At 46.8% G+C, this 27,845-nt stretch overlaps 2 protein-coding genes across 2 annotated transcripts in view; one reads left to right on the forward strand and one right to left on the reverse strand.

The window, feature by feature from the left end:
* Positions 1 to 6,889, forward strand: part of LOC106560972 (protein kinase C-binding protein NELL2-like) — a 108,509-nt gene extending 101,620 nt beyond the window's left edge. The window contains exons 18-20 of the mRNA XM_014124461.2: positions 548 to 724; positions 5,971 to 6,195; positions 6,378 to 6,889. Coding sequence (XP_013979936.1) covers positions 548 to 724; positions 5,971 to 6,195; positions 6,378 to 6,419 — 444 coding nt within the window. The 3' untranslated portion in view covers positions 6,420 to 6,889. The remainder of the gene's footprint in view (positions 1 to 547; positions 725 to 5,970; positions 6,196 to 6,377) is intronic.
* An 18,604-nt stretch (positions 6,890 to 25,493) lies between these two features.
* Positions 25,494 to 27,845, reverse strand: part of tmem117 (transmembrane protein 117) — a 58,314-nt gene continuing 55,962 nt past the window's right edge. The window contains exon 8 of the mRNA XM_014124460.2: positions 25,494 to 26,809. Within this exon, the coding sequence (XP_013979935.1) occupies positions 26,133 to 26,809 (677 nt within the window). The 3' untranslated portion in view covers positions 25,494 to 26,132. The remainder of the gene's footprint in view (positions 26,810 to 27,845) is intronic.

Genomic DNA, 27,845 nt, shown 5'->3' on the forward strand with positions numbered 1-27,845 from the left:
CAGAGGTCTGAACATGTAAATGCATCAACCAGTTGTTTGGAAAACTTGGTTTTAAATTAACCAAAATGATATCTATATTTTTCCTCATGATTCTACGGCTACAGTCTTGAAACGTTTAGTAATTTAGTGTTTCATTTTTGATAATGTCTTGTGTCTGGCAATTCTAGCAGGTGATTATAGAGGATTAGTATGGGTATTGAATGATCAAGCATCACATTATTAATTTGATTACAGAGGAGGAGGGCAGAAATTAAGCTTAAATGAAACGAGTCATTATAATTGATTGGAAAAATGGAGAACCTGCCTGTCAAAATTAGCAGTATTGAACGGCTGAGTGAACAGAGAGCATAAACATGTTGTTGTTTTGGAACGGTCACGGTCAGCTAGTAGGGAGCAATGGTCATTTTGAGTGTGTGTAATTAACCAATAACCAAGGTCAACTAGCAAAGATTGATTGTGGGTTATAGAGCTCAAGACAGTACTTTGAGACTGTACTCGAGTCGTGTGTCGATTGATAGACCATGCATCTGCCCACCCCTCTGTGCAGACTGGCCAGGTGATGTGCAGGAGGATGGTGTGTGACTGTGAGAACCCCACAGCTGACCTGTTCTGCTGTCCAGAGTGTGACCCTCGCCTCAGCAGCCAGTGTCTGCACCAGAACGGCCTGCTGACCTACGGCAGTGGAGAGTCCTGGGTGGAGAACTGCCAGCAGTGCCAGTGTCTGGTAAGTACCAACAATACACAGTCTATAGAGAGATAGGACACACTGTACTCCTCTTTAGTGATTCATGTACGGGAGATACTGGACATCAGAGTGCTGGCCAGGGGAATAGTAAAGGTGTGCGGGTATGTGCAGGTCTCTGTGTCCACACAGTGGGTGGCCTCGGAGAAGGGTTGTGGATAAGCTTGTTAGCTTGTCCTGGCAATATATAAAACAGAATTATGACGTGTCAAGAGCATTCTTTATTGAATCTCCCATGAAGAAATATGCACTGTTTGCATCGACTCTCTCTACTGTGCCGACCTTTTCTAAGGTTCCCGCATCCCTGCTGTTCAAACAACCGGAAGGCTTTTTTATGAGGATTTCACACTAAATCTGACAGAACATGACTACCTACCGCCTCCGATACGCCTTTCAGACGCACTTTACAACCAGCTATATTTTTATGAAATGCAAATGTCACGGTTGGCATTCTCCCTGGCCATTCTGCTCCCAGAGAGAAGCAACACTTAGATGCATTTGTGTCACTATGCCTTTGCGTCGACCCACAAATCATCGTTCTGTCAGCGCTCTCTCTCTGCCGCCTGCCAGTCCCCTCCGGAAGAGTGGTATTACTGTTGGTCATTTTCTCCCTCAGATCGAACAGACACACAGACAGCCATCCCACATCACTCTCCTTCTGTGATTAGCATATGAATACAGGGACACAAATAGTGCAGGTCCATACAGGATTTAACCCGGTGTTTTACCCAAAAGGCTCCGACTTTTCTATTTCCATCTACGCGGGCCGTCACCCGTCTCTCACTGGGCCATAGCTGCGGTGGACCTGCTCTCACTTGGGGTCAAAACCACGCCACTGGTACTTTTCAACTGTCATTTATGTAGCAATGTCTAACTGTGAACTTTAATACCTGCCCGCAAAACAACTGTTTTGATTATGCAGAGGTTGATGATTCTGCTCATCACAAATCCTCACTGTCAGCCCTAGCTATGGAAACACAATTTCCCTAATATAACATAAGGGTGTATGCACTGGTGTTACAGTCGAAAAACAGCAGAAGTCAGATCCATAGCTAGAGTAGCGGGCAGCATAATGTTGTTCTCTTTTCCCATTGTGATGCTGTCCTTAAGAGCCTTGGGTGGATTACTTACAGCAGGCCATTATAGGGCTGGAAAAGTGTTGGAGAGGCAGGTAGATGTAGGCTGCTCTCTCTCTCTCTCTCTCTCTCTCTCTCTCTCTCTCTCTCTCTCTCTCTCTCCCTCCCCGAGGCAGGCACTCATATATCCACGCACACACACACACACACACACACACACACAGACACACACACACACACACACACCAGTCAAAATGGTATAAACAGCAGTGCTTGAAAGAGAGGAGCGGAGGAGAATGGTGCGTAGAGATAAGCGTGCGATCCAGTAGCATGACAGGGACGTGAAATGAACCCTGAATGCCTCCATAGTTATCAGAGCCAGAACCATATGGGCTCAGCTCACCAGGGAAACGGACAAGCTTAGAATCTTAGACAAAGATACAAACCACCTTTTACTTTACATTTATTTGTGCATTCAAGCAAATGACAGAATATGTTCTTTGACGTATGTACACTATATATACAAAAGTATGTGGACACCCCTTCAAATTAGTGGATTCGGCTATTTCAGCCACACCTACTGCTGACAGGTGTGTACAATCGAGCATAATGCCATGCAATCTCCATAGACAAACATTGGCAGTGGAATGGTCTTACTGAAGAGCTCATTGACTTTCAACGTGGCACCATCATAGGGATGCCACCTTTCCAACAAGTCAGCATGTCAAATGTTTGTCCTGCTAGAGCTGCCCCGGTCAACTGTAAGTGCTGTTATTGTGAAGTGGAAATGTCTAGGAGCAACAAGGGCTCAGCCACGAAGTGGTAGGCCACACGAGCTCACTGAACGGGACTGCCGAGTGCTGAAGTGCATAGCGCCTAAAAACCGTCTTACCTTGGTTGCAACACTCACTACCAAGTTTCAAACTGCCACTGGAAGCAATGTCAGCACAATAGCTGTTCGTCGGGAGCTTCATGAAATGGGTTTCTATGGCCAGGCAGCCGCACACAAGCCTAAGATCACTATGCGCAATGCCAAGCGTCGGCTGGAGTGGTGTAAAGCTCGCCGCCATTGGACTGGAGCAGTGGAAACGCGTTCTCTGGTAAGAAGAATCACGCTTCACCATCTGGCAGCCCGACAGACTAATCTGGGTTTGGCGGATGCCAGGAGAATGCTACCTGCCCCAATGCATAGTGGCAACTGTAAAGTTTGGTGAGGAGGAATAATGGTATGGGGCTGTTTTTCATGATTCGGGCTAGGCCTCTTAATTCCAGTGAATGGAAATCTTAACACTACAGCATACAATGACATTCTAGACGATTCTGTGCTTCCAACTTTGTGGCAACAGTTTGGGGAAGGCCCTTTCCTGTTTCAGCATGACAATGCCCTCGTGCACAAAGCGATGTTCCAATTCACCTTTGGGATGAATTGGAACGCCGACTGCAGCCAGGCCTAATCGCCCAACATCAGTGCCCGACCTCACTCATGCTCTTGTGGCTGAATCGAAGCAAGTTCCTGCAGCAATGTTCCAACATCTAGTGGAAAGCCTTCCCAGAAGAGTGCAGGCTGTTATAGCAGCAAAGGGGGAGGGGGGACCAACTCCATATTAATGCCCATGATTTGGGTTGAGTTGGTGTTATGTATATCGAATTATATGTTCAACGAGCAGGTGTCCACATACTTTTGGTCATGTAGTGTATCTCTGACTCGCTACAATAGGTATAGAATGCTATGGGTATAGGATACTCTTTTAGCCATAGATCTGGAGACATTAAACATGGTTGCAGTAGGACACGAGGTTGTCTAGCCAAGGCAAATCTCTGGCAAGGCTCACTAAACCAAATGTCACCAGTAAATGTCATTCTCGCAGACGTTTTTTTGACGGACTCTGTGACGTGTACTGAGATTCATAATACTGTTTTTGAACTAGAAAAGGAAAGATTGAAGAAATGAGTTTCTGATCTAGAGAAAGAGATTTCAGTGCCTTACCCACCTTCCAGGGCCCATGTAAAGGTGATTAAATGACATCCCATACTGTGTCATGAAAACCTATAGTCTAAAGCTATACCCTCCGCCAATGGGGAAAGAGTTCTGCTCCAGGGGAATCACACTTAAAATGTTTACTCACTAAATGAAGGCAGGGAGCACACATTAGCACAGCATGTGCCTGTATTTTATAGCCCCACTAATTTACTACAATATCACTAAAATGCAGAGCTAGCTGATTTTCAGGGATATTAAATAACCCGATGGGAGACTTACAGCAAACTAAACTCATAAGCAGTTTTGAGTGTCTGTGTGTGTGTGTGTGTGTGTGTGTGTGTGTGTGTGTGTGTGTGTGTGTGTGTGTGTGTGTGTGTGTGTGTGTGTGTGTGTGTGTGTGTGTGTGTGTGTGTGTGTGTGTGTGTGTGTGTGTGTGTGTGTGTGTGTGTGTGTGTGTGTGTGTGTGTGTGTGTGTGTGTGTGTGTGTGTGTGTGTTCTTGCGCATGCTGATTTTTACATTTTCCAAGGAGGTGTAAACCACTCACTTCAGGGATGAAAATGTAGAACTGGGTGATGCGGAATCATATCTAGAAAGGTGGCCAACATTATGACCTGTATTCACTGGCTTATTGAAACAGCTGCTGGAGAAATCCAATAAGGCAGGGTTCCCCAACTGACGGGTGATTTCATTTGACCCCCACCAAGTTTTCTGAGCAAAAAATGTATTATATTTTTTATTATTACTGTTGGGGGGGGGGGAATGTAAAAGCACCAGCAAATCTACTCCAAATTATTTTACTTTTGGGAATCTGTTCCAAACTGTTCTCATGCGCAATAAAGAGATGCACTACATGACCAAAAGTATGTGGACACCTGCTTGTCAAATATCTCATTCCAAAATCATGGGCATTAATATGGTGTTGGTCCCTTCTTTGCTGCTATAACAGCCTCCACTCTTCTGGGAAGGCTTTCCACTAGATGTTGGAACATTGCTGCGGGGACTTGCTTCCATTCAGCCACAAGAGCATTAGTGAGGTCGGGCACTGATGTTGGGCGATTAGAATGGAAACCCATTTCATGAAGCTCCTGACAAACAGTTATTGTGCTGATGTTGATTCCAGAGGCAGTTTGGGACTCGGGAGTGAGTGTTGCAACCGAGGTCAAACTATTTTTGCGCGCTACGGGCTTCAGCACTCGGCGCTCTCTTTCTGTGAGCTTGTGTGGCCTACCACTTCGCGGCTGAGCCGTTGTTGCTCCTAGACATTTCCACTTCACAATAACAGCACTTACAGTTGACCAGGGCAGCTCTAGCATGGCAGAAATTTGACTAACTGACTTGCTGGAAAGGTGGCATCCTATGACGGTGACATGTTGAAAGTCACTGAGCTCTTCAGTAAGGCAATTCTACTACCGATGTTTGTCTACGGAGATTGCATGGCTGTGTGCTCGATTTCAGACACCTGTCAGCAACGGGTGTGGCTAAAATAGCTGAATCCATCAATTTGAAGGGGTGTCCACATACTTTTGTATATATAGTGTATTTGATCAGTGGCCGGAGACTTTAATGCAGGCAAACTTAAATCCGTTTTACCTAATTTCTACCAGCAAGTCACATGTGCAACCAGAGGGAAAAAAACTCTAGACCACCTTTACTCCACACACAGAGATGCATACAATGCTCTCCCTCGCCCTCCATTTGGCAAATCTCACCATAATTCTATCCGCCTGATTCCTGCTTACAAGTATTAATATATTTATTTTATACATGTTTTATTTAACTAGGTAAGTCAGTTAAGAACAAATTCTTATTTACAATGACGGCCTACTCCAGACAAACCCTAACCTGGACGACACTGGGCCAATTGTGCGCCGCCCTATAGGACTCCCAATCACAGCCAGTTGTGATACAGCCTGGAATCAAATCAGGGTCTGTAGTGACGCCTCTACCACTGAGATGCAGTGTCTTAGACCGCTGCGCCACTCGGGAGCCCAAAATCTCTATCTTTACATGATCATTTCTTGTCGCCTCAAGGTGGTATATAAGTATACTGAAATATTTGACAAGGGACAGGAACTATTCAATTGTAGGGATAATTGACTGTATATATTACTGTTTATCCCTGTCCCAGTGATATGACTCCAGTATATCTGTCTGTCTCTCCCTCCCACAGCAGGGTCAGGTGGACTGCTGGCCCCTGTCGTGCCCGCCAGTGGACTGTGAGTTCACGGTGGTGCCCGAAGGCGAGTGCTGTGCCCGCTGCATCATTGACCCCTGCCAGGCCGACACCATCCGCAACGACATCACCAAGACGTGCACGGACGAGCATGGCATTCAGCGCTTCAGCGGCTCCTCCTGGGTCAAACACGGCACTGAATGCACCCTCTGCCAGTGCAAGGTAACAGCCATGGATATTCATTATATCTATGCAGACTTCGGCCAACTATCCTCCATGTTCTAAATGTCAGACCAAATTTGCCTTTCAGTGAGAAAAGTAGAAATTCAAAGAGAAGAACTGTATTGTGGTTGAATTCTAACAGTGACTCACTCTAAAGTCTCTTTCTCCTCCCCCTCTTGCAGAATGGACATATCTGTTGCTCAGTGGACCCCATGTGCCTTTAGTTCCTGAAGCTCTGAAGGCACCTCCCTGTACATTGTTATCCATGTAAAAACAACCTGCATTTTCCACCCTCCTGCCCAACTTCTTTATACCAAATACAAACATGTATCATAGAGTACAGATGATGAACTACAGTAGGCCTTCCCACATGCCCCCTCTCTGTGTTCAGCCTCACCAATCAGGGTGACCCATGTGCATTGAGGAACACCCCCGAATCATCTGCAACATGACACTGTAAAATACTATTATGCTGGCATGACTGTGCTCATCGTAGAAACATTTAGCTGATTTCTAAACTTTTAATCTCTAAATGATATCCTAGGTAGTGATCGTTTTAGTCTTCATTTTAATTTGCCACATTATGAAAGTTGTCTATATTTTGTGGTCCTCTGTGGGATTACTTTCCATTTTGTATTTATTTCAAGGCTTGTTATTGTGTAATGGTGAAATAAAGTATTTCCATTTACATTAATTGAGTTTGTTTGAACTTGTCTTTTTTCATGACATTCTGGTGTTGCTCAGCTAGAACTTTGATATCCACTTGATTCCAAGCATTACTCTCACTACACATTCTGTGGTCACAATAATGTCAAAAACTCCACCTCCCAGGTCTCCTTGACCTGAGTCTTCAATCAACACAGATGGTGACCATCCGCTTGAGCTTTGCCTTCTCAGACATCCCCACTTCCTGTGATGAGGACAGTGAGGTGAGAGTGAGGTCCTGTCAAAACATATGTAAGCTTGAAAGCGTGTTAAAGGAGAGGAGAGCTCATCCTGGATGTGACAACAGCAGTCACAGCATGTAAGAGGTACACATCCTCACGGCTAACCTTTCACATCTATTATTCATTCATTGTGCTAGTAGGATTCCTCTGTCTGCCTGCTGCCTGGGTACATTGTGGTGGTGATTACATCGTTTACATTTTCTTTTATTTCACCTTTATTTAACCAGGTAGGCTAGTTGAGAACAAGTTCTCATTTACAACTGCGACCTGGCCAAGATAAAGCAAAGCAGTGCGACACAAACAACAACACAGAGTTACACATGGAATAAACAAACATAGTCAATAATACAATAGACAAAGTCTATATACAGCATGTGCAAATGAGGTAGGATAATGGAGGTAAGGCAATAAATAGGACATAGTGGTAAAATAATTACAATATAGCAATTAAACACTGGAGTGACAGATGTGCAGTAGTTGAGTGTGCAAGTAGAGATACTGGGGTGCAATGGAGCAAAATAAATAAAATGAATAACAGTATGGGGATGAGGTAGTTGGATGGGCTATTTACAGATGGGCTATGTACAGGTGCAGTGATCTGTGAGCTGCTCTGACAGCTGGTGCTTAAAGCTAGTGAGGGAGATATGAGTCTCCAGCTTCTGTGATTTTTGCAGTTCGTTCCAGTCATTGGAAGTAGAGAACTGGAAGGAAAGGCGGCCGAAGGAGGAATTGGCTTTGGGGTGACCAGTGAAATATACCTGCTAGAGCGCGTGCTACGGGTGGGTGCTGCTATGGTGACCAGTGAGCTGAGATAAGGCGGGGCTTTACCTAGCAGAGACTTATAGATGACCTGGAGCCAGTGGGTTTGGCGATGAATATGAAGCGAGGGCCAGCCAACGAGAGCATACAGGTCGCAGTGGTGGGTAGTATATGGGGCTTTGGTGAAAAAACGGATGGCACTGTGATAGACTGCATCCAATTTGCTGAGTAGAGTGTTGGAGGCTATTTTGTAAATGACATCGCCGAAGTCAAGGATCGGTAGGATGGTAAGTTTTACGAGGGTATGTTTGGCAGCATGAGTGAAGGAGGCTTTGTTGCGAAATAGGAAGCCGATTCTAGATTTAATTTTGGATTGGAGATGCTTATTGTGAGTCTGGAAGGAGAGTTTGCAGTCTAACCAGACACCTAGGTATTTGTAGTTGTCCACATATTGTAAGTCAGAACCGTCCAGAGTAGTGATGCTGGACGGGCGGGCAGGTGTGGGCAGCGATCAGTTGAAGAGCATGCATTTAGTTTGAGAGTTGTATGGCATTGAAGCTTGTCTGGAGGTTGGTTAACACAGTGTCCAAAGAAGGGCCAGAAGCATACAGAGTGGTGTCGTCTGCGTAGAGGTGGATCAGAGAATTACCAGCAGCAAGAGCGACATCATTGATGTATACAGAGAAAAGAGTCGGCCCGAGGATTGAACCCTGTGGCACCCCCATAGACTGCCAGAGGTCCAGAAAACAGGCCCTCCGATTTGACACACTGAACTCTGTCTGAGAAGTAGTTGGTGAACCAGGCGAGGCAGTCATTTGAGAAACCAAGGCTGTTGAGTCTGCCGATAAGAATGTGGTGATTGACAGTCGAAAGCCTTGGCCAGGCCGATGAATACAGCTGCACAGTATTGTCTCTTATCGATGGCGGTTATGATATCGTTTAGGACCTTGAGCGTGGCTGAGGTGCACCCATGACCAGCTCGGAAACCAGATTGCATAGCGGAGAAGGTACGGTGGGATTCGAAATGGTCGGTGATCTGTTTGTTAACTTGGCTTTCGAAGACCTTAGAAAGGCAGGGTAGATAGATATAGGTCTGAGGCAGTTTGGGTCTAGAGTGTCTCCCCCTTTGAAGAGGGGAATGACCGCGGCAGCTTTCCAATCTTTGGGGATCTCAGACGATACAAAAGATAGGTTGAACAGGCTAGTAATAGGGGTTGCAACAATTTTGGCGTATCATTTTAGAAAGAGAGGGTCCATATTGTCTAGTCTGGCTGATTTGTAGGGGACCAGATTTTGCAGCTCTTTCAGAACATCAGCTATCTGGATTTGGGTGAAGGAGAAATGGGGGAGGTTTGGGCAAGTTGCTGTGGGGGGTGCAGGGCTGTTGACCGGGGTAGGGGTAGCCAGGTGGAAAGCATGGCCAGCCGTAGAAAAATGCTTATTGAAATTCTCAATTATTGTGGATTTATAGGTGGTGACAGTGTTTCCTAGCCTCAGTGCAGTGAGCAGCTGGGAGGAGGTGCTCTTATTCTCCATGGACTTTACAGTGTCCCAGAACTTTTGGAGTTTGTGCTACAGGATGCAAATCTGTTAGGAAAGCAAAGGCTAGCTTTTTCAAACTGCCTGTGTATATTGGTTCCTAACTTCCCTGAAAAGTTGCATATCGCGGGGGATATTCAATACTAATGCAGTACGCCACAGGATGTTTTTGTGCTGGTCAAGGGAAGTCAGGTCTGGAATGTACCAAGGGCTATATCTGTTCCTCCTTCTCCATTTTTTGAAAGGGGCATGCTTATTTAAGATGGTGAGGAAAGCCCTTTTAAAGAATAACCAGGCATCCTCTACTGACGGAATGAAGTCAATATCCTTCCAGGATACCTGGGCCAGGTCGATTAGAAAGGCCTGCTCGCTGAAGTGTTTTAGGGAGCGTTTGACAGAGATGAGGGGTGGTCGTTTGACCGCAGACCCATTACGGACGCAGGCAATGAGGCAGTGATCGCTGACATCCTGGTTGAAGATAGCAGAGGTGTATTTGGAGGGCAGGTTGGTTAGGATGATATCTATGAGGGTGCCCGTGTTTACGGATTTGGGGTTGTACCTGGTAGGTTCATTGATAATTTGTGTGAGATTGAGGGCCTCAAGCTTAGATTGTAGGATGGCCGGGGTGTTAAGCATATCCCAGTTTAGGTCACCTAACAGCACGAGCTCTGAAGATAGATGGGGGCAATTAATTCACATATGGTGTCCAGGGCATAGCTGGGGGCAGAAGGTGGTCTATAGCAAGCGGCAACGGTGAGAGACTTGTTTCTGCAAAGATGGATTTTAAAAGTAGAAGCTCAAATTGTTTGGGCACAGACCTGGATAGTAAGACAGAACTCTGCATGCTATCTCTGCAGTAGATTGCAACTCCGCCCCCTTTGGCAGTTCTATCTTGTCGGAAATTGTTATAGTTAGGGATGGAAATTTCAGGGTTTTTGGTGGTCTTCCTAAGCCAGGATTCAGACACGGCTAGGACATCCGGGTTGTCAGAGTGTGCTAAAGCAGTGAATAAAACAAACTTAGGGAGGAGGCTTCTAATGTTAACATGCATGAAACCAAGGCTTTTATGGTTACAGAAGTCAACAAATGAGAGCGCCTGGGGAATGGGAGTGGAGCTAGGCACTGTAGGGCCTGGATTAACCTCTACATCAGAGGAGGAGTAGGATAAGGGTACGGCTAAAGGCTATAAGAACTGTTCGTCTAGTACTTTCGGAACAGAGAGTAAAAGGAGCAGGTTTCTGGGCACGGTAGAATATATTCAAGGCATAATGTACAGACAAAGGTATGGTAGGATGTGAATACAGTGGGGGTAAACCTATGCATTGAGTGACGATGAGAGAGATATTCTCTCTAGAAACATTGTTTAAACCAGGTAAGGTCACCGCATGTGTGGGAGGTGGAACTAAAGGGTTAACTAAGGCCTATTGAGCAGGGCTAGAGGCTCTACAGTGAAATAAGGCAATAATTACTAACCAAAACAGCAATGGACAAGGCATATTAACATTAGGGAGAGGCATGCGTAGCCGAGAGATCATAGGGGTCCAGTGAGTAGCTCGGCGGGGCCGGAGACAGCTAGCGGGCCGGGGATAGCAAGCTAGCAGAAGGGCCTTAGAGGGACGTCGCGATGGAAGAAGTCTGTCGTAGCCCCCTTGTGCTGTTACGTCAGCAGACCAGTCGTCATGGATCAGTAGGGCTCCGTGTAGTAAAATGGTCCAGGCCAATTGGCAAAATAGATATACTGGCCAAAGAATTTGTCCGATGGGCCTCTTCAGCTAACAGTCCGATATGCTCTAGACAGCTAGCAGGCTAGCAGATGGGCATTCAGGTGACGTTGCGACGGAGGAGCCAGTTGAAAAAAAACCCTTGGGCGAATTAAATCGGTAGTCCAGTCGTGATGGGTCGGCGGGGCTCCGTGTCAGCAGTAAAAGGGGTCCAGGCCAATTGGCAAAATAGGTATTGTAGCCCAAGGAGTGACTGATGGACCTCTTTGGCTAGCCGGGAGATGGGCCTAGCAAATGCTAGCTACAGGCTAATTGGTTCTTGCTTCGGGACAGAGACGTTAGCCAGGAGTGGTCACTCGGATAGCAGATAGCTAGCTGCGATGATCCAGGTGAAAAGGTTCAGAGCTTGTGGTAGGAATTGGGAGATATGGAGAAAAATAAGTTCGATTTGCTCTGGTTTGAGTTGCGCTGTGCAGACTGGTAAGAGTTGTCCGGGCTAAAGGTAGCTGATGACCGCTAGCAGTGGCTAGCTGACTACTAGCTAGTAGCTAGTTAGCTGGCTAGCTGCTGTTGGGGGTCCCGGTTCAAAAGTAAAGAAAATAGCAGATCCATACCAAATTGGGTGCGGCGGATTGCAGGAGAGTATGTTGAAGTTGAGGTTAAGAAAAATATTTTTAAAAGATATGCATAGAAAAAAGATGTAAAAAGATATATACACGGGACGCGACAAGACGAGGACAAAAGACGTCTGACTGCTACGTGTCACGACACCGACGGATGGTGGCGCCCCTCCTCGACCGGGCGGCGCTCGGCGGTCATCGTCGCTGGCCTACTAGCTGCCATCGATCCTTTTTGTTTCACTTTCTGTTGATTAGGTCTAGGTAGGCACGCACCTGTTTTGGTTTAGTTATTAGTAGGGGGGGTTATTTAGTCTAGCAAGGTATGTCTGTGTTTGTGCGTGATTATTTTCGTCAGGTTGTACGTCTGGGGAACAGGTGTTTATTCCCTTCTGCATGTAGGTTTTGTGGCAGTGTGTTTTGGGCTGCGTCCCTACGCTGTGTTCAGGCTGTTTATGGGTATTTGTTTTACCTTGCCCTGCCCTACCTGTTTTTGGCAAGCGTGGATTATTTATTAAAAAGAAACGAGTGTTCACGGACTTGTGTCTCCTGTGCCTGACTTCAACCCTCCTGCTTCCTTGAGCAGTCTGACAGAATCACGCACCAACTGATGGAGTCAGCAGGAGCTTCAGCGCCAACCCCGTCCATGGAGGAAAGACTTGCCCAACACTCCACCCTGCTCCACCATCTGGGTACCGCCATGGATCAGGTGTTGGTGCGCATGGAGAGCTGGGACCGAAGCGCTCTCGGCCCCACGAACGCGGCAGGTCAACAGCCTGCGCCCCAACCAGCACCCACAGCACCCAGTACCAGTGGGGTGAAACTTGCTCCCCCCAGGGAGTACGATGGGACGGCCGCTGGGTGTAAGGGCTTCTTACTTCAGTTATACCTGGCGACCGTTTGTCCCTCTCCCTCGGGGGGGGGGAGAGCGTCAGCGTCCTCGTCTCCTGTCTCACGGGTAGGGCCCTGGAATGGGCAAACGCCGTGTGGGACAGTCCGGACTCAGCCAGGGACAACTACCCAGAGTTCACCCGCCATTTTCGGGCAGTGTTTGATCATCCCCCGGAGGGGAGAGCGGCGGGTGAGCGGCTATTTCACCTGAGACAGGAGACGAGGAGCGCGCAAGACTTTGCTCTCGAGTTCCGGACCCTGGCCGCGGGAGCAGGGTGGAATGAGAGGGCCCTTATAGATCACTACCGATGTAGTTTGAGGGAGGACGTCCGCCGGGAATTAGCCTGTCGGGACACGACCATCACCCTGGACCAACTGGTTGACCTGTCCATCCGACTGGACAATCTGCTGGCCGCTCGCGGACGTCCGACCCGGGCCCTGCTCATTCCACCCTCCAGCCCTCCTGCTCCCACGCCTATGGAGATAGGGGGGGCAGCAGCCAGGAAGACTGGAGGGGGAGTTCGCTCCTGCACCTCATGTGGTCGCAGAGGGCACACTGTGGACCGGTGCTGGAGAGACTCACCCGGGAGTCCAGAAGGCAGGCAGAGCGCTCCTTTGACACCTCAGGTGAGTCAGCACCAGCCTCACCCAGAGCCCCCTGTCTGTCACATGTATGTGTCAGTGTCTTTTCCTTGTTTCTCCCCTCACTCCCGGCTTAAGGCGCTAGTCGATTCAGGCGCGGTGGGGAGTTTTATGGACCGTGGGGTCGCGGCTAAGTTAGGGATTCCCCTGGTTCAGTTGGACCAACCCTTCCCCGTGCACGCCCTAGACATTCGACCACTGGGGTCAGGGCTGGTCAGGGAGGTCACTGTGCCACTGGTCATGGTAATGCGGGGGGGGGTCATGAGGAGCGGGTTAGTCTTTTCCTCATTGATTCCCCAGCGTTTCCAGTGGTTCTAGGGATTCCCTGGCTAGCCACTCACAACCCTAAGATTTCGTGGGGACAGAGGGCTCTTAAGGGGTGGTCAAATGAGTGCTCGGGCAGGTGCATAGGAGTTTCCATCGGTGCGACTACGGTGGAGAGTCCAGACCAAGTCTCCACCGTGCACATTCCCTCAGAGTATTCCGATTTGGCTATCGTCTTCAGTAAAACGAAGGCGACCCAATTACCACCTCATCGACGAGGAGACTGTGCGATAAACCTCCAGGTGGGCGCTGCACTCCCTCGTAGTCATGTTTATCCCCTGTCTCAGGAAGAAACAGCGGCTATGGAAACATACGTCACTGAGTCTTTGAGGCAGGGATACATTCGGCCATCTAACTCACCCGTCTCCTCAAGCTTCTTTTTTGTGAAGAAGAAGGAGGGAGGTCTGCGCCCGTGCATTGACTATAGAGGTCTAAATGCCATCACAGTGGGTTTCAGTTACCCACTACCTCTCATCGCATCGGCGATAGAGTCATTTCACGGGGCGTGCTTCTTCACGAAATTGGATCTCAGGAGTGCATATAATTTGGTGCGTATCCGAGGAGGGGACAAGTGGAAAACTGCATTTAGTACCACATCTGGCCATTATGAGTACCTCGTCATGCCGTATGGGTTAAAGAATGCTCCCGCAGTCTTCCAATCCTTTGTGGACGAGATTCTCCGGGACCTGCTCGGTCAGGGTGTAGTGGTGTACATCGATGACATTCTTGTCTACTCCGCTACACGCGCCGAGCATGTGTCTCTGGTGCGTAAAGTGCTTGGGCGACTGGTGGAGCATGACCTATGCGTCAAGGCTGAGAAATGTGAGTTTTCCAAACCAGCCGTCTCTTTCTTGGGGTATCGCATTTCCACATTAAGGGTAGTGATGGAATGTGACCTCATATCAGCTGTGCGTAATTGGCCGACTCCCACCACGGTGAAGGAGGTGCAGCGGTTTTTGGGATTTTCCAATTACTACCGGAGGTTTATCCGGGGCTTTGGGCAGGTGGCGGCTCCCATTACCTCACTGATGAAGGGGGGCCCGGTGCAGTTGCGGTGGTCAGCGGAGGCGGACAGGGCCTTTAGTCGTCTGAAGGTTTTGTTCACCGACGCTCCAGTGCTGGCGCATCCGGATCCCTCTTTGCCCTTCATAGTGGAGGTGGACGCGTCCGAGGCTGGGGTAGGAGCCGTGCTATCCCAGCGCTCGGGCACCCCCCAAGCTCCGCCCCTGCGCCTTCTTCTCTAGGAAGTTGAGTCCGGCGGAGCGTAACTATGATGTGGGGGACAGGGAGTTGTTGGCTGTGGTCAGAGCCCTGAAGGTGTGGAGACATTGGCTTGAGGGGGTGCGTCACCCTTTTCTCATCTGGTCTGACCACCGCAATCTGGAGTACATCCGGGCGGCGAGGAGACTGAACCCGCGTCAAGCCAGGTGGGCGATGTTCTTTACTCGATTTCAGTTTAACATCTCGTATATCCCAGGTTCCCAGAACACTAAGGCCGACGCACTGTCTCGTCTCCATGACGCCAAGGAACGGTCCACCGATCCCACTCCCATACTTCCAGCCTCCTGCCTGGTGGCACCGGTGGTCTGGGAGGTGGACGCGGACATCGAGCGGGCGTTACGGACAAAGCCTACTCCTCCTCAGTGTCCAGTGGGTCGTAAGTACGTTCCGCTCGGTGTTCGCGATCGTCTGATTCAGTGGGCGTACACGCTTCCCTCCTCGGGTCACCCAGGGGTTGAGCGGACAGTGTGTGGTCTTAGTGGTAGATACTGGTGGCCCACCTTGGTGAGGGACGTGAGGCACTATGTCTCCTCCTGTTTGGTGTGCGCTCAGTGTAAGGCTCCCAGGCACCTGCCTAGAGGGAAATTACAGCCCCTCCCGGTTCCACAGCGACCATGGTCCCACCTGGCGGTGGATTTCCTGACCGATCTCCCGCCGTCTCAGGGCAACACCACGATCCTGGTCGTTGTGGACCGGTTATTTAAGTCCTGCCGTCTGCTTCCTTTACCCGGTCTTCCTACGGCCCTGCAGACCGCGGAAGCCTTATTCACCCACATCTTCCGGCACTACGGGGTGCCCGAGGATATCGTCTCAGATCGAGGGCCCCAGTTCACGTCCCGAGTGTGGCGGGCGTTTATGGAGCGACTGGGGGTTTCGGTCAGTTTGACCTCAGGGTTTCACCCCGAAAGTAATGGGCAGGTAGAAAGGGTAAATCAGGAAGTGGGCAGGTTCCTGCGGTCCTACTGCCAGGACCGGCCAGGGGAGTGGGCAAGGTTCGTGCCATGGGCCGAAATGGCTCAGAACTCTTTGCGCCACTCCTCTACCAACATGTCGCTGTTCCAATGTGTGTTGGGTTATCAGCCGGTCCTGGGGCCATGGCATCAGAGCCAGACGGAAGCCCCTGCGGTAGAGGAATGGGTTCAGCGCTCTAGGGAGACCTGGGATGCTGTTCAGCAATCCCTGGAACGAGCCAGGGAACGACAAAAGGCGAGCGCTGACCGGCGCCGCAGTGAGGCCCCCGTGTTTACCCCAGGGGAGAGAGTCTGGCTCTCGACCCGGAACCTGCCCCTCCGCCTGCCCTGCCAGAAGCTGGGTCCGCGGTTTGTGGGGCCATTTAAAGTCCTGAGGAGAATAAACGAGGTGTGTTACAGATTACAACTTCCTTCTTATTATCACATTAACCCCTCGTTTCATGTGTCTCTCCTCAGGCCGGTGGTAGCTGGTCCGCTGCAGGAAAATGAGGTGCGGGAGGTCCCTCCACCCCCCCTGGACATCGGGGGGCCCCCGGCGTACACAGTCCGGTCCATCTTGGACTCCAGACGCCGGGCGAAGGGCCTGCAGTACCTCGTGGACTGGGAGGGGTACGGCCCAGAGGAGAGGTGCTGGGTACCGGTGGAGGACATATTGGACCCAGCGCTGGGTACCGGTGGAGAACATATTGGACCCACAGCCTCCATCCGGATCGCCCTGCGCTTTGCCCTCCGGGGCGTCCTCGAGGCTGGCGTCGGCGCGCTGCGGGAGCCACGCGTCGGGGGGGAGTACTGTCACGACACCGACGGATGGTGGCGCCCCTCCTCGACCGGGCAGCGCTCGGCGGTCGTCGTCGCCGGCCTACTAGCTGCCATCGATCCTTTTTGTTTCACTTTCTGTTGGTTAGGTCTAGGTAGGCACGCACCTGTTTTGGTTTAGTTATTAGTAGGGGGGGTTATTTAGTCTAGCAAGGTATGTCTGTGTTTGTGCGTGATTATTTTCGTCAGGTTGTACGTCTGGGGAACAGGTGTTTTTTCCCTTCTGCCTGTAGGTTTTGTGGCAGTGTGTTTTGTTTTATTAAAAAGAAACGAGTGTTCACGGACTTGTGTCTCCTGCGCCTGACTTCAACCCTCCTGCTTCCTTGAGCAGTCTGACACTACGCCATCTTGGATTCAAGATTAGTAATAATAATAATAATGTATTACATTTCTATTGCGCTTTTCATAAGAATTTCAAAGCGCTTCAAACGTATCAAACTAATAAGCAATACACCATCATGCGTAACCTAGCTATAGTTAGATCAACCAATAGAGGCCGTATTTCAGTTTATCCTCCAATGATGGAGAGGTGCAGTTCATGGCTTGATCAGAAGGTGGTCAGGGAGATGGTTGAGGAAGATTCTATTGACGATCGTGTAGAGGGCTACTCTGTGTAACTACTGGACTTCTCCTTCACAATGTATAGCACCCACTTGGGTGATGCCTCAGCAACTCTGGGCCAGAAAGCTCACCACACATAGTTCAATGTAATAGCCAGTTGTCCTCACTATGAGCCCTCTGCCTCAGCACTGCATTCCTTTACTGCATCTCACATTCCTCTCAAACTTCAGGTGACTCATCAATTGACCAGGGCTCCCGAGTGGCGCAGCGGTCTAAGGAACTGCATCTCAGTGCTAGAGGGGTCACTACAGACACCCTGGTTTGAATCCAGGCTATATCACAACCGGCCATGATTGGGAGTTGCATAGGGCGGTGCACAATTGGCCCAGCGTTGTCTGGGTTTGGCTGGGGTAGGCCGTCATTGTAAATAAGAATTTGTTCTTAACTGACTCGCTTAGTTAAATAAGGGTTAAATGTTAAAAAAAGAATTACTGTTTTCAAAAGATCAGGAACTAGCAGCCAGGTGAAACAAAAAAGCTGGTACAGTGTCCAGATGCAGCATTCAAACAAAAACAATTAGACAGCTAGCTAGCCAAGCCAAAAAGAGTCCATCTGCAAATCTGTGGGTCAAAACAACCAGAAATATTAAATAAAACTCAATAAAAACACTTACAAATAATATATAGTGCAGTTCAGGAGTCAACCCCGGGATCAAGGACCATCAACATTGGTCTGATTTTGAGTGGTGTTTGAAGTTTAGGACTTGAAGGGTTCGTAACTCTGCTAATACACACGCAGTACTCTCATTTGTTCAATACACATCTCATTTGTATTGTTCCGGGTGTTTCGTGCATCTCCAGAGGTAATGGTAACACTTGTATGATTCAGAGTACACCACTTAAAACCCCTTATATAATTAGCATATCAATTTACAGGCTGGCTGGGAGGAATGAGTTGTGCCTAAACAAGACTATATAATCCTCCAGTGGGAGTATCCTCTGTCTAACCAGCTAATTCCCTGAGTTTCTCAAGGCGCAGCTACTTGCATTAACACCTTTCTCTCTCTCATTTTGACCTGTCGAAAGATTAATAGAGCCCTCTAAACTTGTGTGTGTAGCGCGCATATACAGTGGCAAGAAAAAGTATGTGATCATATCAGGTTTCAGGTAAAACCTAAGTGCCGACTGTGTTGAAGTAACAATGTTTATTGCAACAACAGGGGCAGGCAAATGACAGGTCAAAGTCAGCAGCGGTCGATAATCCAGAGTGGCGGCAAAGGTACAGGACGTCAGGCAGGCTCAGGCAGAGTGGTCAGGCAGGTGGGATCAGCGTCAGGACAGGCAAGGGTCAAAACCAGGAGGACAAGGAAAAAGAACGACTGGGGAAAACCAGGAGCTGAGAAACCTCTGGTTGACTTGAACAAACAAGACAAACTGGCCACGGACAGACAGAAAACACAGGTATAAATACACAGGGGATTATGGGGAACATGGGCGACACCTGGAGGGTTGTGGAGACAATCACAAAGACAGGTGAAACAGATCAGGGCGTGACAGAATGTGAGTGTTTTTTATAGGGCAAGGCAGCTATAGCCAATGTCTCCAATCTCGTCTCATTGATTGAACTCCAGGTTAGCTGACTCTTGGCTCCAATTAGCTTTTGGAGAAGTCATTAGCCTAGGGGTTCACATAGTTTTTCCAACCTACACTGTGAATGTTTAAATGATGTATTCAATATAGACAAGACAAATACAATAATTTGTGTGTTATTAGTTTAAGCACACTATGCTTGTTCATTGTTGTGACCTAGATGAAGATCAGATCAAATTTGATGACCAATTTATGTAGAAATCCAGGTATTTCCAAAGGGTTCACATACTTCTTCTTGCGACTATATGTGCGCCTACGTGTGTGTGTGTGCATGGGTTGTCTGGAGGGGCTGGTAGCACATTGGCAAGGGCACCATCGGGCAGGCTTTGGTCCAGTGACTCCTAGCCGGTGGTGGCTCCTTGCCAGGGGCACAGAGGTAGTGGCACAGCGGGGCAGAGTGGTTGTCCAGCTGGTTCCTAAATGTCCAATTTTCCATGGCGGGGTTAAACCCACCGCAACAGATGTCTCCAACCACAGGGTGGCCACATTACTGCCTGTCCTGTGTTCATTATTCATGGACACTCATGTCATTGGGTTTGGTAAAGGCAGGAGGACTAAGGCAGTGGAGCAGCGCAATAGTTTTACATGGAGATCTGTAAACACTGTAGCCTTTGTAAACCATTAGTTTACGACATGCGTGTTAGTTGACATTGACAACTCTCAGGGCATCCAAAGGATAATGTATTGCAGGTCAGTCATCAGACGTTATTGAACCATTTCATAGGTCTAGGATGTACAGTGTAGAATGCTACAGTAGCTTGACTCCTCTCTGTAGGGGACCTGGTTAATATTCTCTGTGTGTCAGAAGGAGCGGCAGAGGCTCAACCTCAACTCTTTAATTATTCATTGGAAAATTTGTTCTTATGTAAATCCAACACAGTGCTGACTCTGCTATGTGTAGCAAATCCACCAATTAGCACTAACATGTCCGGCTCCAGCCTCCATTTAACTAGATATGATATACAGTATGTACTGTAAGGATGTGACTATTTGGCAGATGGTTGGTTGAATACACAAAGCTGAAATCACTCATTTTGGATTCTCCCAGCAGGTGTTGTCACTAAGTAGTTACAGTAGTGCCAATATTGCTCAAAGCTATACTAGCTGGGAAACTACCTCTGCTACATAAGTATAAGGTATTCGTTCCACAGTATGCCACCACCATTGCTTAACACAAATCCCTCAGGCCTAGCTGATAAAAATGAACTCTCGCCGCCTCTCCGTTTCAAAGAAAAGGAAGCAAGAAGAAATAAATCGGTGTAATACTTTTTTTGTCTGTAAATCTCTTTTCCGAACAAGTGACTGGATGTAGGCTACTCAGGGACTAGTCTGAGCCTCCCGTCCCACTGTTAAGTATCTGAGGCACAGCTGGAATCAGGCAGGGATAACATCACCCACAGCGGCAGACATAGCTGACAGACTGAAACCATCTTTAGGCCAGTCAATCTCAGGAGAAACTGTCCCTGGTTCCCACTGATAGATTCACAGGAGACTCACTGTTAACACATCTAAAGTTGAACAAAAATGTGTTGGCAGCAATTCCGTGCAAAGTTGGTGGCTATTCATCATTTACAGAAGGGCCTACTTTACCCATTGCGGTAACAATCTCATTTTGAAAGTACACAACTTGGGCACAGACGTCCCACTTTTCTTACCCCAAACATTACTGAAACTTGCTTTGATGTGTTCCTTCACTTACTGCATACTCTGAAAAATCAATGTCTCATTTCTCACCGCAGTGGCAGACTGGGAAAGGCTTCAGCGTAAGACCTAGCACTCTAGCAATAATAAATATGTTTCCCTTATCCAACGACCTACACTGTAGAGTGCCTCGTTGATGGTTTGACTGCCCAGTTTGCCTTTTAGATGCATTATCATACACCTCAGTCCCCCCAAGGTTTGACATTGTCTGTATCTTTGGAAACTATACAAGAATACATGTACTCTGTATCAACAGACAATTAAACCGGTCCTTAGTGAGAAAAAGGCACATCTAGACCTAATGTCACGCACAGGGCTGTGTTAATGTATGTCTGTGTAGATACTACCATTACAGTATCTCGCATCATACCTTGTGTAGATACAGTACTAATACTATTATATTAACTCATATCTTACATATTACATTGAATTGGATCAGCAGCTGCATGGAGTTGACCTGAGGAGTTGCATGGCAACAGTGTCACTATACATTATATCGACAGTACTGTATGTAAAGTGTAAACTAGTTTCAGCATTGTAGCAGATACACAATCTCATTCTACACTATACAATGCCTTGAACACAATTACTTTTTCCATATTTTGTTCCTTTACAGCCTTATTCTAAAATTGTTTAAATTGTTTTAATATGATATTTACATAAGTATTCAGACCCTTTACTCAGTACTTTGTTGAAGCACCTTTGGCAGCGATTACAGTATTGAGTCTTCTTGGGTATGACGCTACAAGCTTGGCACACCTGTATTTGGGGAGTTTCTCCCATTCTTCTCTGCAGATTCTCTCAAGCTCTGTCAGGTTGGAAGGGAGCGTTGCTGCACAGCTATTTTCAGGTCTCTCCAGAGATTTTCGATTGGCTTCAAGTCCAGGCTCTGGCTGGGCCACTCAAGGACATTCAGAGACTTGTCCCGAAGCCACTCCTGCATTACCTAGGCTGTGTGCTTAGAGTCATTGTCCTGTTGGAAGGGGAACCTTCACCCCAGTCTGAGGTCCTGAGCACTCTGGAGCAGGTTTTCATCAAGGAGCTCTCTGTACTTTTCTCTGGTCATCTTTACCTCGATCCTGACTAGTCTCCCAGTCCGTACCACTGAAAAAACGCCCCACAACATGATGCTGCCACCACCATGCTTCACCGTAGGGATGGTGCCAGGTTTCCTCCAGACGTGACACTTGGCATTCAGGCCAAAGAGTTCAATCTTGGTTCATCAGACCAGAGAATCTTGTTTCTCATGGTCTGAGAGTCTTTAGGTGACTTTTGGCAAACTCCAAGTGGGCCTTCATGTGCCTTCTACTGAGGAGTGGCTTCCGTCTGGCCACTTTACCATAAATGCCTAATTGGTGGAGTGCTGCAGAGACGGTTGTCCTTCTGGAAGGTTCTCCCATCTCCACAGATGAACTCTAGAGCTCTTTGTCAAGATCAGTGTTGAAGAACTTGACCTCAACCCCATCGAACACCTTTGGGATGAATTGGAACGCCGACTGTGAGCCAGGCCTAATCGCCCAACATCAGTGCCCGACCTCACTAATGCTCTTGTGGCTGAATGGAAGCAAGTCCCCACAAAAATGTTCCAACATCTAGTGGAAAGCCTTCCCTGAAGACTGGAGGCTGTTATAGCAGCAAAAGGGGGACCAACTCCATATTAATTCCCATGATTTTGGAATGAGATGTTCGACGAGCGCTTTTGGTCATGTAGTGATTCTCACATGGATATTCTTCGTCAACCCCACAAAGTATAATTAAGGGCACATCACACTAGCATGTAGCAAAATGTATTCATTTTATTGATAGCATTATTCAACGGACATTTATTGTAGCCAACATGTTAAAAAGAGATATCCTTTGTTTATTAAAAAACACACGACCACACACACACAAGGATGCAAACTATCTGTCAGTTATGCAATACAATACCATGTATAACAGCAGGGGGAACATTCAGTTTCACCCGAAGCACAATACATTACAAATATATCACTAGATTACTTAAAGTGAGATAAATACACTCATTTAGCCATTGCCCCATACGTTTAGCAATTTGTTGCCTGTTGCACAGCCATATCTCCAAAATGAAATAAGTTGAGCTGTAATGAGGTCTTTGACCTGTAAAGTGTAGAGGGGGGATCACTGAACCAAGGATCATACACCACTTATGTTGACTACATTGACCTCTTCACAGAATTGGCCATCCTCACTCTCTCTCACACACACACACACACACACACACACACACACACACACACACACACACACACACACAAAGGCATTGTTAGAAAACACTTCAATAACAGAGCATTGGTATACAGTAGTCACACACCTAACGTATGTGATATAACAACTTTCACAACTCATAAAAACTCCCACTATCTTTTGCTTGTCAGCTGTAAGTAAATAGGTCACATTCTCTATGTGTCCTTTTCAAACCAAACCATGACCCCAATACTGGCTTTGAACCAGGGTCGTAATTGTGGTACATACAGTATACTGCTGGGGTATATGATATGGGTGCAGTAATTAGGTGCAGCAGTTAGATTTGGTGAACTTCTCTCCCCTTGTATAACAAAAGCACATTTACCAGGCCAAGGGCAAATGACCTTGCATTCATTTGCATTTGTTTTAGTATAATGACCAGATAGATAAGCGACCATGAGGTGACTTGTTTGTTATTTGAAAATAGATGATGCCTAGGAGCTATCTTACATCCAAAAAATAAATAGGTCATCATGATATTATCATCATTATCATCAGAGGTTTAGCAATCCAGTCATTTCTATGAATACAAGAAAATAAACGCATGAAGATGGGATATGTGAGAATTATCAAGGATAACAAATGAATTGATAAATCAGTCATGAAGTCTGAAAGGGTAAACGTAGTCAGGTGAAACACTGAAAATGAACAAGACAGACACATACTATCAGACATCTTTTGTTTTGCTGCAGCTATAGACTGTAAGCTATAATACTGTATTTTGGACGTGGGTCTTTTAGTGGATGTGGGTTATCAAGGCACCTCTTCAGCTGTAAAACTGTAGTGTTACAATAAACTAGCCATGACAATTGGGTGTCATGCATCGCGAGACCTTAGGACTATAAGGTTTTATCTGAACTGTTGGTAAAAAAACAAACAAATTATTCACATAAGAGTTGCTCTTTAGGAGGTCCTTCACATGTGAAATATGTCAGATTTGTGAAAAAGTCCATTCACCATGGAAAGAATATCTGAAGGTTTTATCTGCGTAAACACCTTTGAACTTGGTGCTGTAATGTACTATCTGCAATCCAATCACACAATACAGGGTTGTCAATCAAAAACGATTGTAAGGTGATATACTTTTTGAGTCATGAAAGAGGAAGACATCACAAAACAGTTCTGAAATCTGAGACTTGAAAAATACTTATTATCTCACAACCATGCATTTTGCAGATAGAACCTTATAGCCCAAAGTCCTCAATTATTGATATCATAGGTTCTGGTCCTCTTTTGCAATGACTATGATTTTTTTCATCACTTTTTCAGAAGAATGGCCATTTACTTAAGCCCTTTATGGTAAAAATAATATAAACACAGGTGCCTCAGACCATGTTTAAGGCCCATTGGAGAGGCATTGCTGTTTTTATCTTGTGCTATATCAATACGAAAAACCTCCATGGAAGGAGTATTTCACCAAAATTACTAACGTACAGTACCACATTTGATTGATAACTAGGAAGTAGTTTATTGACTTTGGGTGTCAGAGACCAGAAAAATATGTCAGTTTACTCATCCAGAGCAATGATGCTATTAGGATATATTGTATTTGTCATTTTAGTGAACTATCAGTTTAACAAATGTGTGTGTGATGAACATTAATTCATATATTTGATGATGTGATTAGAAAGAAGGAAGGGTACCGTAAATTCCGGACTATAAGCCGCAACTTTTTTCCCACGCTTTGAACAATGACGCGGCTAATATATGGATTTTTCCCGCTTTACATTTTTTTCTCTCCAAAAAAACACATTCTGTGACGTGCTCAGTTTTTTGGCGGCATGAAGCTTTCATTACACCAATGAAATTGCCGAACGGGTTCAGGTCAAACAACTTTTTTGTTTACTGTTTAGATTCAATCGAGCGCTCTCAAACTTCCCATCATTCTGATTACGGTAGTCATTTTGTCACCCTCATTATGGCATAGACACGGAGAAATGCATATGATGCAGCTTTCAAGTTGAAGGCGATTGATCTGGCTGTTGGAAAAGGAAATACCAAGCTCCCGTGCAGCAGCTCTCTTAATGAGTCGATGATAAGACGTTGGAAACAGCAGCGTGAGGAATTGACTCAGTGCAAAAAGACAACTAAAGCTTACTGCTAATTTTTTATTTTTTGTTACAAGCCGTGTTTCGTTAAAGCCTATTTATTTTTGTTACAAGCCGTGTTTCGTTAAAGCCTATTTATTTTTGTTACAAGCCGTGTTTCGTTAAAGCCTATTTATTTTTGTTACAAGCCGTGTTTCGTTAAAGCCTATTTATTTTTGTTACAAGCCGTGTTTCGTTAAAGCCTATTTATTTTTGTTACAAGCTGTGTTTCGTTAAAGCCTGTGTAAAGTTAATTTGTTTCAATGTACCGGTAGGCACCTGAGGCTTATAGACATGTGCGGCTTATTTATGTTAAAAATAATACTTTAAAAAAAAATTCAGTGGGTGCGGCTTATATTCAGGTGCGCTTAATAGTCCGGAAATTACGGTATTCTCTTTATTTAATCCTTACATGATTGTACTTTTCTTTTGAAATTGAAATAATTGCAACATTCTGTGGCAGATAGAATCTTATGGCTGAAGCCAGATTGACATCTCAGAACCGTAAGGTTCTATCTGCGGTTGCAACCCCCCCCCCAAAAAAGATTTACAAATCTCTTAGGATTTTGATACTCTGCAATTTAGGTACCTTTAAGGTGAGGACCTTAATAGGTTATGAATGAAGAATTCATAACAAAACAGTTCTGAGATCTGGAATGTGAAAACTTTGATGCTCGATATCTCAGAACTATTCTTTGCGCCGATAGAGCCTTATAGTCCCGAGGTCACGATCGACTGTAGAAGTAGTTCTCCCACATAGGCACCAAAATATGTCACAATAAGAAAATACAACTTGCTATTAGAAAAACGTAAAATCAAGCGATAGCACCATGTTGACAATATGACTTTGCAGTGAGGGAGGTTAAAATAACCTGTTTGTCATTGTGTTGGTGTCACCTTAGAGATCCTAAAAACACGGTCTTACAAAAAGACTGGTCGCAAAACCAATAGTCCAGAAGAACCCAAGAGGCCAGTGTAGCTACATCCTCTGCTGTAGGAACACTCAATCAGTGTTGTGTTCAATATCCACCCAGACTGAAAAGATCTGGACTGAAATTGTCTTTCAGTTTGGTCTTAGTCTCTATTCTCTGGTCTCATGTCCTCCCTTCAGGCTATGTGTCTGTCAGCAGCAGACAGTAGCAGTATTTCCCCTAAGGGCAGTAAGGTCAGGGCGGTGACAGTTTACTGACTTCAAAGGAAACCGCTGGTTCTCCCGTCTCAGTGCTGTCAATGACTATGCTGGGGTGCGTCTCCTGGGTCTCCGTGGAAACAGGCGAGATGGAGTTGGTGGAAGTGGCGGTGTGCGGAGCCAAGTGCCCGTCCACTGACAGCAGCATGGGGGTTCCGGAACGTTTGAGCATCTCGCTCATAGAGATGTGCACCTCCTCTGGCGTGACGCCCATGTCCTTACTATACTCCGACGGAGACTTCCTCTTAATCCTCTCGTACGTCTTGTCCACCTGGCTCTCCGGGAAGGTCTCACTGTCCTGGAAACGTCCCAGCAGCCAGATGAAGAAGCCAAAGAGAACAAAGGCAGCCAGGCTGGGGATGAAGGCCAGGCACTTGATGTCCAGGCTGGCGCCCACGTAGCGGCTGTGCAGGAACATGTCCCGATGGACATACGAACGGTTGGTCAGCGGATCTACGTTGCTGGAGCGCCACTTGTAGGTGAGCGTGCTGCGGTTGAAGTCGCCCAGCGTGTGGGGCTCCTCCACGGTGAAGATCTTCTCCCCTGGACCAACGTACTGGCCGTACTCGTAGGGCTTGTAGAAGATCTGGTTCTTCCACATGTTCAAGTCCAGGATCAACACAAGGAAGATGATGCCGTAGTTGAACCACTTACCTGCAGGGAGAAAGAAACGGTGTGGCAGTTACAGTAACTTCTTTATGGCAAAATCTAGATGAATTGTATATTGTATTGTGCCCCAGCTGACTTTGACATGTCCTTTCATTCACTGATTGCTGTACTGTTGGGACAAATCATAAAGCTTTTATGAATCTAATTAATTCAAGGTAATCAATTCACAAAACACAGAAAGACAGACAGTATGTGTGTTAAGGCATTTGATAATACATTTGCAGGTACTAGGTCCAATATTGACTCTTAATGAAATGAGGTCATTACAGTAAATGGTAGCAATCTCTCCAGGTTTACTTATCTAAAGGCAGATGATTCCCTGGGTACATGTGACACCATTCCCTCCCTTTCCTGAGACGCACCACCATTGATAAGCTTTTAGTCAAAGCAATCACACAGTGTAAGACCATTAACATAATGCTAAATGAGTGTGCGACGCATTAGGGTTAACAACCTAGTGGAAATCAGGGAGCGTTTGAACAGTTTAACATTTAGCACGGGAACATTCGTTTCTCTCCACCTTGGATGGTTGTCACTGGGAGCATGCTGTGGAACGTAATGAAACACGGTGATGGTTTAAATGGAAGAGTTTACTCTCTGAGATTATGTTTGACTGTGTGATCACGTAACCGGTGTGAGTGAGTAAGACCTTTAAACAGGTTAACATTCACAAGGCCTCTGGGCTAGACGGATTACCAGGACGCGTACTCAGAGAAGGCGCTGACCAGCTGGAAAGTGTCTACACTGACATTTTTAACCTCTCCCTTACTCAGTCTGTAATACCAACATGTTTCAAGCAGACCACCATAGTCCCTGTCCCCAAGAACGCCAAGGTAACCTGCCTAAATGACTACCGCCCCGTAGCACTCACGTCTGTAGCCATGAAGTGCTTTGAAAGGCTGGTCATGGCTCACATCAACACCATCATACCAGACACTCTGGACCCACTCCAATTCACCCCAATAGATAAACAGTGTGGAGTGCAATCTCTATTGCACTCCACACTGCCCTTTCCCATCTG

This window comes from Salmo salar, chromosome ssa10 (assembly GCF_905237065.1).
Source record: "Salmo salar chromosome ssa10, Ssal_v3.1, whole genome shotgun sequence".
Lineage (NCBI taxonomy): Eukaryota > Metazoa > Chordata > Actinopteri > Salmoniformes > Salmonidae > Salmo > Salmo salar.